Here is a 13001-nt window from a genome sequence, read left to right as displayed (position 1 = left end):
TCCCGAGCAGGTCCGCCCCGACCTGGCCTGTCGGTTCAGAGTCTTTTGGGGAGGGGGCCCGCACTCCTGGAGATCTCCCGCTATGCCACCTCTCTGGGTTTCAACACAGGCCCTTTCTGGCCTTGCCTGTCACCCAATTTAGGAAGCTGACTCAGGGCTTTGCTGGCCCGGCTGAGCTCCAGGAGGTCGGCTCAGCTGGCCCCACACTGTTCCTGCCCCACCCCATAAGGAGGGCTTCACCATGTCCAAGCCAGGAGCCCCGTGCCTCAGCTTGGGTGGGTGTTAAACCCAAGAGTGCAGATCTGCCCGCTTTGGACTAAATCCCATCTGAGCCAAAGAGAGCCTGGGGTGGGTGGGAGGTGTGGCCAGGAAGGAGGGAGGAAGGGGAGAAGCCTCGGGGGCACTAAGAAGAGGTGTGGTGGGGCTAAGGAACTCAGGGAGGAACAGGTTTGGGGAAACCTGCAGGCCCTTCCCCCTTGTTTTCCAATGGGGGATGGGCCTGCATCCCCACACCTCCATAGCCCTCCGAACCCACTCCTGCCTACCAGCCCCAGGGCCTGCCTCGACGAGGACAGTAAAGTCGATGACCCGAGAGGTGAAGTCGAAGGCTGTCTGCTCGCCATTGTGGACCACCGAGATGCAGTGGCGGTCCCCATAGCTGGCCCGTGGCATGCCACCCTGGAAGATGGTGAAGGGCAACCTGGCAGGGAACAGAAGAGCAGGAGCTCAGGTGGGCTGGGGCTTCCAACACCACTGCTGACAGCCATACCACCCCGTGAGCCAGCCACATGGGCTGTTCTGTGACTGGCCTCTGTGGCAGGGCCTGGGAGGCCAGCCAGTCTCAGAGTGAGTTGAGTGTTCACTCAAGGTCCCCAGGAGGGGCTGGGGCAGAGCCTCATCTCTGTTCAACTGCAAGAGCCCAGGAGAGCTTGGGGGTGAGCGGAAGGGCAGGCCGCAGGTTCTGAGACTACTGCCACTCCTGCTCCAGCCAGAGTACCCCCACCGCCCTTTGCTGCTTATCCATCAGGTCTCCCTGTATCATTCTGCTTGGTGAAACAGGCCTGCTGCTAAAACAGAGCTGGAAACCTGCTGGCCTGAATCATCTCTCCAGGATGACAGAAATGAAAGAACGGGAATTTTTTTTTCAGGAATTAGCCAGTGAGAGGTACGAATGGCCCCTCTCCCTTCCCTGGAGACCCAGATGTGGGGCCCAAAGGCATTCACGAAGCACCTTCTCCCCTAGGCAGAGGTCTGCAGACTTTCCAGCCCCCCAAGAAGGTTCTGGAAAGGGAAAAGGAAAAGGACAGAGCACTGATACCTACCCCTGCTTAGTGGTCAGCCAGAAGATTTTGGTAATAGCTTTGCAAGGAAAGGGACCTAAAAGAAAAGGAGTCAGCTTGAACAAGTCCTCCCACTCTCAGAGGCACACGGGTTTGTCCCCGCGGAGCAGACCTATGCTTGGGTGTCTTGCTTGGAGCAGTTCCCTGAGCCATCATGGGTATCAGAAAACCTGCTGCGCGGCTTTGGACAAAGCTGTCACCCCTCTGGGCCCCAGGTTTTGCTTCTGTGAGTTGGATGCCTACACCTGACAGCAGGAGAGACCACCTGGAAACAGAGAGGGTGTTGTCCCGCTCACTGGAAGGCGGCCCCAGGTGGTGGGCGGAGCACTGACCGTAAGGCACACAGCTGCGAAGGGGTTCTGGTTGCTGGGTGTCGTGGGACACGGGCCACTGGTAGTAGCTGCCGTCAGAATGGCAGCTGACAATCAGGTGGCCATCCCGCTGCCAGCAGACGTTCTCCAGTTGCTTCACGGTGGGAGAGGAGAGAAAGAACATGTGGGCTGGGATCAGGGTGGCAGTCCCATCGCCCGCACCCCCACACCTCAGCATACAGGGCTTGGGAGAACCACGCGGCACCCACCAGTGTCCCAGGCACCCCCTACCTGGCTGCTGAGGAAATGACAGAGCACGCGGCTGCCCTGCAGGTCCCAGATGACGATGAGGCCCCGGCTGTAGCCAATGAGGATCTGGTTGGGGTCCCGAGGATGCTCCTGCAGAGCCTCCACCATCTCAAACACCCGCCGGTGGCGGGCCTCCTCTGGTAACCTGGGCGAGGGCAGAGCCGTGAGCCCACACTGTCATCCACCAACGGAGTGTGGCCGAGAGCATGGCACAGCCACACACACACATTCCACAAAGCAGTGGGCACTGAATGTGCCAGCACAGGAAGGCCACTAGGACACACTGCCAAGGGGGAGAGAAGCAACACACAGGACAGGACAGTGATATAGAAAACCCCCCAAGGATGCAAACACACGTGGCACAATTATAAGGAAAGGCAAGGAAGTGATTTCCAGAAAAGTGGATGTGGAGGTTACTGCTGGGGGAAGGAGGCGGGGAGCCGTGACTGGGAAGGGAGGTAGGGGGATCCTGGGGATCTGGCAAAGTTCTGTCTTTCCTCAGAGTTGGTGCATAGATGCTCACTTAACAAGAATCCATTATACCATACATTCAAACTTGGTGCATTTCTGTAAGGTTGGTGGTATTTCATTAAAAAAAAGTTTTTAAGACCCACAGAACAAAACTCTCTATATCAGTTGGCCTGGCCTTGAGCCTTGACCTCCTCTTCCTTTTCTGAGCCTGGAATGTGATGTGAAGTCTGGAGGTGCTGCAGCTAACACGAGACTGTGAGGTGGCAGGTACAGAACCAAGAGCCAACACTGAGGATGGCAAGTAGGAAACTGCAACAGCCAGGACCCTAAGGGTATCTCTATGCTCAAACCCAAACCAAATTCTCTATATTTAGAATAAAGATTTAGATCCATTGGAGGTGTTTCCAAGGCACTCAGGCCGGAAAAGCCCAGGCAAGGGGCTCCTCCCAGACTAGACTCCCACCAGCGCAGGTGAAGCAGGTGCGGCACAGACACATGCTGAGGAGCAGGTCCTTCTGCTGTCCTGTCCACAGAGCAGGCACCCCGGCTGAACACCAGCCCTGCCTGTTGTCCTGCAAACAGTCCTGCTCTGACGGTGATCACGCTGCCCTGACTCTACCCTATCCAGAGTGGGAAAGACAGGTTTGTGCTCAGGGGGACCCATTCCTAAGTGAGAATCTTCCCAACCCAACAACGTCCTGCCCTAGACAGCTGGGCCCTGCTTCACCTTCATCCGGAGACTGACGGCTGAGTGCCACAAGCCTAGTCCAGAGTCGTCAGGAAGCTTGAGTCTGAAGTAGCTTCACATCCCAGCTCCCTGGCCTCCTCCTTGCCCCACTTCGCTGCAGAATATTCCCCTGCCACCAACCCAGCCCCCGCAAGCTCCTGCTGGACTCCTTCATCTCCTCCCCTTTTGGGCCCTGGCCCCCTCTCTCCACACCCAGACCAGATCTGACTCCCTCTCTACCGCAGACACCACTATTAAGGAACAAAGATACCGAAACGATCTCGAGCCACTCACTAGGGCTGTGGCTGCCAGGTGTCTGGGGCCAGGGGGCCTGCGTGCAAAGGGAAACGTAGCAGTGACTCCAAAGCACCAGCATCAGCAGAAGCCACCCCAGCTGACAAGGGAGGTTTGGGCCTGGCCCGCCCCTTCGTGGAGCCCCTGGGGCTTTGAAAGAGGTGGTATCAGTGCCAAGAATGCCAGACTGAGAGTTGGTAACATTACACAGTCATTTTGACTCTCATTTTCCTCACCTTTAAATGAGGTGACAAATTACTCCCAAGACTCATTTTCTTGCTAGGATGCTAACACATCTCAGGGTGAGATTCTCAATTTGGAGGACAGGTAGGAAGCTGAGAGTCTGTCCTTCCAACCCCACAGATCTTTCAGGAGAGAAATTATAAGCTCCTGAGACATAACTGGGACTGAAAGGAGAAAGCCATGCCCAACTCAAGGGGACAGGTTCCTAAGGGCGGCAGGGTCTCTGGGCTCAGGGCTCACCGTTGTAGCACGGCGTCCGAGCTGATGGTCCGGTCCTCCAGTGTGCAGAAGGCCGGCAGCTGCACCACGAACACGTTGCCGCTCTCAGTGCCCAGGTAGAGCAGCTCGCGGGAGGAATGTGGCAGGACTACGGTGATCTGCGTGGCACTGGGGGCAGCCCTGCAGACAGGAATGATGGCTTGTGAACTGGCTGCTGCCTAGGCAGGCATGACAGGATCCCCTGAACCCCTCACCCTTCCCAGGGAAGGCCACGCCTCGGGGAAGCAGGCACGTGAGATCCTTTAATGCAGTCCACAGCAACTCGGGCCAGGACAAACCTGGGTTCTTTTCTGCCAAAACAGATGGCAGAGAGCTTGGGCTAGGAGGCAGAGAAAAATCCCTTGGAGCCTCCTGTGTAGGCACGGTGTGGGATGGAGGGAGGCAGGCGGCAGCCTGCCTGCTCCTCCCAGGGCACCCAGAGTCGGGTGCAGGGGTCAAGCCAGCTGGGAAAGCAAGACCAGGTCCTTACCCTGGGGGGCCACGTAGTGTGAAACTCTCATCTTCCTGTAGCTCCGACACCCCACCTTTGACCTTCAGGCTCCACAGGTGCAAACTGTTGTCATCCAGCAGGGTGACCAGCTGGCACTAGGGAAGAAATGGGACAGGGGCAAGGGCGTGTTGTCTCTTTAACCAGGGAGGGACAGTATTCACTGAGACCGCCTAGCCCATGCTGGTTGTTTCAAAGAGACCCCCAGCTACTGTTAGGGTGACTGTGGACCGCGGCTGGGGAAAGGCAGGTGGCCCAAGGCCCTCCCATCAGCACCAAACCCAGGGCACCAAATGCCTGCCTCTTCATACACGCCTTCTGGAAGACATGAGAGCAAGGAGGGCAAGGAGAGGGCTCCTCACCTGTCCAGGCAGGAAGTGGATCTGTACAACCGCATTGTTCTCCCGGTGCAGACCCATGAACTCCACCCCTGGGGCACCATAGCTAGGAGGAGCATGCTCAGGAAAAGCTCCAGAAGGCAGGACACCACCCCGAGGCCAGGACCTCTGGGCTAAGGAGTGTAAATACCCAGCAGCAGAGAAGGGCTTGCCCTCATCCCAGGCAGCAGGACCCCTGCTTGAGGGATTAGGGTGGGAAGGATAGCCGTGGGCCTGGCCTAAGGGCGCACAGCAAGTAACCTGACCCCTGAAGGTGAGGCCAGCCAACCAGGGAGAGCTGTCCCAGCAGGCAGGTGGGGGGTGACTCGGTAGAAGGGTGAAGTCTTATCTTGGCAACGGTGAGGCTGCCCTTGCCCCCCACCCTACCCCATAACCTGTTGAACAGACCTATCAGCTACCACATGGGGGCACCTGTGAGAAAACAGGGTGCTGCTGTAGGCCTACCCACAGCAGCCATGGCCACAAGTCTTGGCACTGGGAATCGGTAACCAGGGTATGGCTGTGGCCTGGCAATGATTAATCAGCTAAGGGAGGGCTGAGCTGGTGTGGGACCTGGGCCCCTGCCCTCCTGTGTATACACCACCTCCAGCCTAACCCAGCACACCCAGCCTCCCTGCCCATCCTGCAGCAGAGAGGGAGGGAATTACAGCTTTGCGGGAGGAGGTGCCGGCTGGGCTGACCACACCACCCACCTCCCAATTCTCCTAGGTCCCACCCTAGCCCACCCTAGGGGCTCAGGTCAGATTCAGGGGTCCCAGACACAGGCCAGGGGAACCGAGTAGTGATCTCCCATCCTGGAACCTGTGGGCTTGCCTCTGAAATGGACTCACTGGACCATGTCCAGCCTCAGGCCAGGGAAGGGCTGTTCCTGCCGACTGGGAGTCCACTCTACTCCTTGGTGTGTATGTGTGCGTGTACATGGTGGGTATGCATGTATATGGGGGGTGTGCATGGTAGAGTCTGGAAGAGTGGTTGCCTAAACACTGCTCCTCTAATTTGAGGTCACCTTGTCTGCGGTTTGGACAGAGCCCTGGGATCAGACCATTGCCTCTTATGTGCACAGGCGAAGGAAAAACAACACTTCTTGGCCCTTCACCAGCTTCCACTCACTGCATTCAGAGCTGACCCCTAAAAGAGTATTTAGAATATCCCAGAACAAAAGGGGTCATCTGTGACTTGCTTTTCCATGGAGGGTGGGGGTCCTTCCTGAATCTCATCAACAGCAAGGCCCCCGCCCCTTCCAGGGCATCCTTGGGTGGGAGCTAGGAGAACGTAAGGATACAGCTTGACGGCTCCAGAGCGGGTGCCAATGGCCAGAATGCGCAGAGACGGGCTGTAGCCGAGGGCGCTGGGCTGGTGCGGGAATCCATGCTCCACCGTCTGCAAAGAGAAGCAGACAGGCATAGGTTTACAGACACATACTCTCCGCCCCTCCACAGCTGAGAGGGGTCAGTGCAGGATGGAGGAGCCACAGCACAGAGCCACCCCTAGCAGGAAGGAGGAATTCAGTCATGTTCAGGTCTCTACCCGGACCCATCTGGGCCCCCTGCCTCAGTCCATTTCTGACCCAGTCCTTGGCCACATGGCTCTCCCACAGACATCGTGCTGGCCCCATGTTCTCCGAGAACTCTGGGTTCCTCCACCATCCGTAATGTGGGTGACCCACCCAGCCATCCCACAGGGGTGCAGGGAAGCTCTGGCAGGGGGGCTGGCACAGTGGAGGCACCAGTCACTCAGGAAGCCTGGTGGCACCACAGATCCAGGTGGTCCCCTGGGGTCCGACGGAACCCACAGCCGTCCCTCAGCGAGGCTCCTCCAGTGCTGAAGACCTGCTCTGTCTCAGGGGCCTTTGCTGTCACTGTGAGTTCTCCTCCACCATCTTCCCAGAGAGGAAGCTGCTGGAGTGCTGTTGCAGACACAGGCTTCTGTTCATCTCTTATTATAGAAGTAATACACATTGTAGAAAACTTGGAACATATAATGGAGTTTGAAAAAGAAAAATCACCCATGGTCCCCCAACCGGAGTAACCCTTGCTAACAAGGGTGTGTGTCTGACTGTAGGTGTGTGTGGGTCTTTACTTAAAACCAGAGACCTCAGAGAAACACAAATACCGTACAGTATCACTTATATGTGGAATCTAAAAACTACAACAATCTAGTGACTGTAACAAAAAAGCAGACTCACAGATACAGAGAACAAATTGGTGGTTACCAGTGGGGAGAGGTGAGAAGGGGTAATACATAGGGCTGGGGGAGTGGGAGGTACAAACCTACTGGGTATAAGAGAGGCTCAGGACATATTTATAATGCGGGGAATATAGCCAATATTTGTAATAACTGTAAATGGAAAGTAACCTTTGAAAGTTGCAAAAAAAGTTTAAAATACAAAAAAGTTTTGTTGGGGGGAGGTGATTAGGTTTATTTATTTATAATTTTTTTTTAATAGAGGTACTGGGGATTGAACCTAGGACTTTGTGCCTGCTAAGCACACACTCTACCACTGAGCTATACCTTCCACCTAATTAGGTCCCAGAGATCTAATTAGGGCCAGGCCACATGGATAACTATGTACATGTATAGCTCTGTAGTCTGTTTTTCCACCTACAGCCAGCCCAGGTTGTTAGAGGCACTAAAAGCATTTTTAAATGCCTGAAGACTATTCCTTAGGTGCAGGTGCCCTAACTTGCCAGGCCTCCATTACTGAACATTTACTTTGTTTTTAGAGGTTTTGCAGTCGCCCGGGGCACTGATGACCATTTCTTGGGCTCCTATCTTGGCCTGCAACTCAGTATTTCCTTAGGCAGATGTCCCAGGGGTGGAATTACAGGTTAAAAAGGGTCAGGTGTAAAGCACTAGAGATTTAGATCAACAAACCATCTTCGGGAAGGTTCCTGGTTGTTTCTTAATCAGCTAACCCTATCCCCCCAACTCCCACTGCAGGGGATCCTAAACCTGCAGAGCTAGATTAGATCTAGACAAAGGATGCCAGCCGGCTACTTTAAAGATCCCCCCCACCTCAAACCATGAAGACTCTGGCCTGCACCAGAAGGTTGCCCCAGTGAGGCAGCTCTCCTCAGGCCCAAGGCTCTGTGCTCCAGTCTTCACTTGGCCTCAGAGAAGCAGAAGGATATAAGTCCTGGTGACAGCTGGTGTGATAGGTGAGCAAACTCAAATGCTGCTAGTCCAGCCTGGTGGTTCACAGAAGGAGGCCCTGTGCTGGGGTCAGCCCAGGGAGGAGGGCTCCCAAGAGTGCCTATTCTGGGGAGGCAGAGGTGTGGGGGCCCCACAGGCCTGGTTCTTTGCCAGGAACACAGTCTGCCCTGCAAATGGCTATACCTGGGAGGGCAGAAGTATGCCAGCAGGACCTCCCCCTCCAATCTCCAGTCAGCCCAGGTTCCTGTTCAGCTATGTGAAAAATGCAGAGCCTGGAAAAGCCTTGGGGAGATAGCAGAGTGTCTGGAATGTAAACATTTCCCAGGAAAAGGAGGGCAGGGCATGTGATGGCCTGTGGGACAAGCTTCCCCAGGACCCCCGCTAGGCCTCGGCCAGGTTCCTGAGATGAGAGCATTTTCCCATCACCAAAGCCAAAGCCTCTGGGATTTGGAGGGCCCTGGGGGAAACCACCAGCAGGAGCCTGGTGGCCAGTAGAGGGTCCAGGCCCTGATGCCCAGTACAACAGCCACGAGCTGTGTGGGACACTGAGAACTTGCAGTGTGGCTAGTGCCACCAAGGAACTGAATTTTTAATTTTATTTAATTTTAATTAACCTAAATTTAAGAATGGGTGCTCAATTCAATTACTGGAAAACTTCTCAGGTATGTTCTTGGGTTCCAAAGGAACAAAGGCTACAGTTAGGCAGACCAAGCTTCTAATCTTTTCCAACTGCCACATATTTCCAAAGAAAATTTAATGTCCAAATTGAGATGTGCCATAAGTGTAAAATACACGTTTGTATTTAAAACACAGAACCACTAAGCAAAAAAAAAAAAATCTAGTATCTATTGACTGTATATTGAAACAAGAATATTTCAGATATATTGGGTTAAACAGAGTATGTTATCAAAATTAATGACATTTGTTTAAAAATTTTTGTAATGAAGCTTCGACAACATTTTAATTGACACATGTGGCTCATATTATATTCCTACTGAACCGAGGTGCTGCCCTAGACACTTCTACCTCAGTGCATCAGCAGAAAAGTCAAGCCAAAGAGAAAACAGTCTGCAGTTTTGTCAAGGGTTCAGGCCACACATTATCCTCTCAACTCATCAGCAGGAAGTTCTGCTAACATCTCACCTGAGTCACTCTTGCTGCAGGGTGGGCTCTTTTCTCTTAACCCAGAGGGAGGTAAAGGTCGAGCCCATCATTCAATCACTCATACTCATTCCTCATTTCTTCGGGGTCCTGAGGACACTATGCCATTCCCCGTCCCTATTACCCATCCCCTCTTCTTTTCCAAAGGCTGGTTTTCAAACAAACAACAGGAATTGAGTCAGGCCCATGAAGTTTAGAATCCTCCGCTATCCCTTAAAAGGTGTCTGGACTTGGGTGAGCTACTTTGCCTCCCTGAGCCTCATTTCGTATGTGGTAAACACGACAACTCTAATGACTGCAGTGAGCAGGCTGGCCTTGGCTCAAATGTGATGAGCCTCAGGACAACCACCTGACAGTGGCTGGAGGGCTTGGCTGTCTCACAGAGGCAGCACATAGGCCTTGCCCCATAAGCCCCCCACTTCCTTCTAAGGTTCTCCCTCATTCCCTCGCATTCCTCAGGGCATCTTCTCCCAGTTGACAACTCTGGAGGGACCAAGGGTCTCTCAAATACAAAATAAGGGGAGGGAATTTCACGGTGGCCCTAACTAACTGGGGCTAAGAGAGTGGTTCAAATGTAAATAGTGTGGTGACAGGGGATGATTCCCCAAGTCCAGGGAGTGAAGGTGGCCCTGCTTCAACATGCAAATAAGACCCAATCTCTGAATGGGCAATATCATATGAGGCAAAGCAAGTCATGAGCTGGGGACCAGGTGGAGCAAGGAGGTGTGGGGGCCCCAGGCCAGTTACGAGCAGCCTGGGGTGCAAGGTCTGGCTAGAAATGGAGAAGGAATTTGGATATGGGGAGAGAGGAGAGGTCAGCTAAGTGAGAGGAACAGGGAGGAGCTGAACACCCAGGGCCCAAGGAGCCTGGGGAAGCAGGAAGGTTCCACGAGGTACCCCTGGCCTGCACTCCAGCTGTCCTCCCAAGCTCAGGTGCCCCTCCCATTCCCTGGGCGTCCCTCCCTCCAACTCCTAACAGCCTTTGAAGATTTGGTCCACGTGGGCAGGAACCCGGTCTTGCCCCCACCCCAGCTTGTTTAGGGTTTAGGCACAGTCCCAGGACCCTGGAGCAAGGAGGGTATGAACTTCCTTAAAGAAAGCAACCCCAGGGCACCAGGGACACAACCCCAGGGACTGCCACGGCACACAGTAACCCCAATCATCCCTCCACCCAGGACAGTGGGTGGGGCGTGGGCTCTGCCTGGAACGGTAGGTGTGGATTCCAGGGCCGGCCCTCACGGCCGGAGACCCCAGCCGTCTCCGGCTCAGGCTCAGGCTAGGAGGTTGACCAAATCCTGGCAGCCACTTGGGCCATCCTCCCATATCTCCTGAGCTCAGCATCCAGCTACCTGGCTCAGGTGACCTCTGCCAAGGGAGGAGAGAACAATGAACTCTTTTGACAGGGAGCTGGGAAAGGGAGATTGGTAGGAGCCGCCAAACTGCAACATTAGTCTGGTGTGGGAGAGAAAGCCCGTCTGTCTCAGTCTGGCTCCAGGACCCCATTTCAGGTTCCCAGAAGGGGGAGAGCAAAGGTGGTTTGTCACGGAGCCTGAGGCCCCTTACCCTGCCTCCAGCAAGGGGGCACCCCGTCCAAGACTGAGGGTCAAGGAGTACCTAGCGCTGGTCGCAGGGTGGGAAGGAGGGCTGCCCGGGACCACAGGGGGTGCACAGAAGTGGGGTGGGGGACAGAGAGGCACTGCCCCATACTGGGTGTGGTCAGCCCAGATTCCTGACAGTGGCAGCAACCCAGCCCTCCCTATGTGGCTGTCACCTGACACTGAGGCCCAGCCACGCAAAAGCCAAGACAAAACAGCCTGGCCCTGGACAGGGGCAGCTGGTCAGGAACACACTGTTCAGCGCTGGGGGTGGGGGAGGGTGGGCCTGGGTGCCCTTATCAGCTGGCTGGCGGGTTTCACCAGAGGGAGGGCCTCGAGGGATTTAAGGAAGGAGTTTTACTTAACATGAACTTACACCCCCTGCAGTCATCCCCCCCTCCCCTGCTGTCCCCTCATTTGGTCTTCAGTGGCCCTGCTGGCACTGCCAGCCGACTTCTCTGTCTTCCCAACAGGCCTGAGGAGCCACCACCCAGCACAGGAGAAGAACATTAAGTTGCCAGCCTGTGACCACAGAGCTGGTGGCAGATGGGAGTCCTCATTCCCAGCCAGGGCCCTCCTCGATCTGTTTCCTTGCCTACAGAATAGGACCGCCACCCACCTATGAGTTGTCAAGAGGACGAGGTGAAGACGAGGCTGAACTTGGCTCAGGACTAGCCATATGTGGGCACCACTCGAAGCAAATTTAACTCACTTAGCACACTAGTCTGGATGTAGGGGTTATTATAATGCCCATTTTACAGAAGAGGAAACCGAGGAGCAGAGAGGTTAAGGCACGTGTCTGCAGTCACTCAATGAGGAAGCAGCACAGCTGGCATCTAGACCCAGGCCACCTGGCTCCAGGTCCCCACCCCAAACAATGCACAACCTGGCCCTGGTCCCTCTGCTACTTAGCACAGAAGCCTTGGTGAACTAGAGTTGCTCCTCAGACAATCAGTCCTCAGCAGAAGGTTCAGAGAATCTGTCCACAGACACAGTTCCTTCCCAGGTACCAAAGCTGAAGAAACAGGACATCTCTTGGTGTGGGTGTAAGGAGTTTGGCCAGAAAGTGCTGGTGGGAGAGGCCCAGCACTGGTTTAGAAGCCAGGGTCTGTATGTCACTTGAGACTGGTTGACGATGGGGCCACTGTCCCATATCCCCTGCACAGTGCTCTGCAGTCCAGCGCTTCTGGGATGGAGCTCTTGGAACAGGTGACCAAACGCTTCCTGCTTCCCCAGATACAAGGCTCAGAGCTCCAGTTCTATATATCCCACTGTCTGCTGGGACCTGCTCTCAACTGAGGGTGCCAAGACTCTCCAAACTCAACCTCAAGCCAGATAACATTCACAGAGATGCGCTGATACTATAATCAGGGCCCTTCGACTTATATATTAACTCATTTAATACGCACACCAACACTGTGGAGTAGCTTCTATTATCCTCTCCGTTTTAGAGATGAGTAACTTGTCCAAAGTCACCCAGCTGGGTGAACCCTGGTAGCCAGGTGCCAGGGTCAGCACCACTAACCCCTGGGCAAAACTGCCTCTCAATAAATCGATGATCATCATTTTCGCTGTTCTGTTCAAACCAAACATATCACTTTCCTCAACCCTGCTCCTGGCCCCTCCTGGGCTCCCATCCCAGGGCGTGGCCCCACCACCCAGCCAGGATGGAGGCCCTCCTCCTGTAGGACATCCACCTCCCTTCCCTTTTATATTCCTTCTATCACCAGATCTCATCAATCTCATGTCCTGAATAGCTCTCAACCAGGGCCATTTTACCTGCCAGGGGACACTGGGCAATGTCCTGAGACATTGCTGGTTGTCACGTCTTGGAGAGGTGGGGCCAGGGTGCTGCTAAACAGCCTCACAACACAGCAGGCCCCACAGGCCCCACATGTCAATAGTGCTGAGGTTGGAAACACGGCTCTACTCCTGCCCTGGGCCCCACCCCCACTATGGGGCCCTCCAGTCAATGCAAAGATCCCTTGAGTGCTCTGAGTTTACCTGTTTCTAATTGAAAGATTGAAAAAAAGGAAAACAAAAAGTCCCATGTTAGCATTTCTGAATCATAAATGAGATCCGCTCACGGAAGAGGAGGGGTCTGGGGTGGGGCTGGTGTGGGTGGGACCACCCAGGTTCCCAAAGCTTCCAGAATCTGGCATCCCAACCCTTCTGGCTCCACCATTCACCCAGAGCCTAGATGAAACTAATCTCTTCCCCTCCCCAGTGCCCC

The 13001-nt window shown here is 54.7% G+C and overlaps 1 protein-coding gene across 7 annotated transcripts in view; it reads right to left on the bottom strand.

Moving 5' to 3' along the window:
• The window catches only part of LLGL2 (LLGL scribble cell polarity complex component 2), a 32435-nt gene that overhangs the window by 6781 nt on the left and 12653 nt on the right, over nucleotides 1-13001 (bottom strand). For 5 of the 7 annotated variants that reach the window (XM_072939570.1, XM_072939568.1, XM_072939573.1 and 2 more), the window contains exons 3-10: nucleotides 6142-6239; nucleotides 4824-4965; nucleotides 4444-4559; nucleotides 3936-4094; nucleotides 1943-2105; nucleotides 1673-1805; nucleotides 1323-1377; nucleotides 546-700 (exon numbers count right to left, since the gene is read on the bottom strand). In XM_072939570.1, coding sequence (XP_072795671.1) covers nucleotides 546-700; nucleotides 1323-1377; nucleotides 1673-1805; nucleotides 1943-2105; nucleotides 3936-4094; nucleotides 4444-4559; nucleotides 4824-4965; nucleotides 6142-6239 — 1021 coding nt within the window. The remainder of the gene's footprint in view (nucleotides 1-545; nucleotides 701-1322; nucleotides 1378-1672; nucleotides 1806-1942; nucleotides 2106-3935; nucleotides 4095-4443; nucleotides 4560-4823; nucleotides 4966-6141; nucleotides 6240-13001) is intronic. The other 2 variants (XM_072939574.1, XM_006199388.3) reach the window with 1 other exon arrangement.

This window comes from Vicugna pacos, chromosome 16, assembly GCF_048564905.1.
Source record: "Vicugna pacos chromosome 16, VicPac4, whole genome shotgun sequence".
Lineage (NCBI taxonomy): Eukaryota > Metazoa > Chordata > Mammalia > Artiodactyla > Camelidae > Vicugna > Vicugna pacos.
Note: the sequence above shows the minus strand (reverse complement) of the source record. Positions and strands in the feature narration are given on the sequence as shown.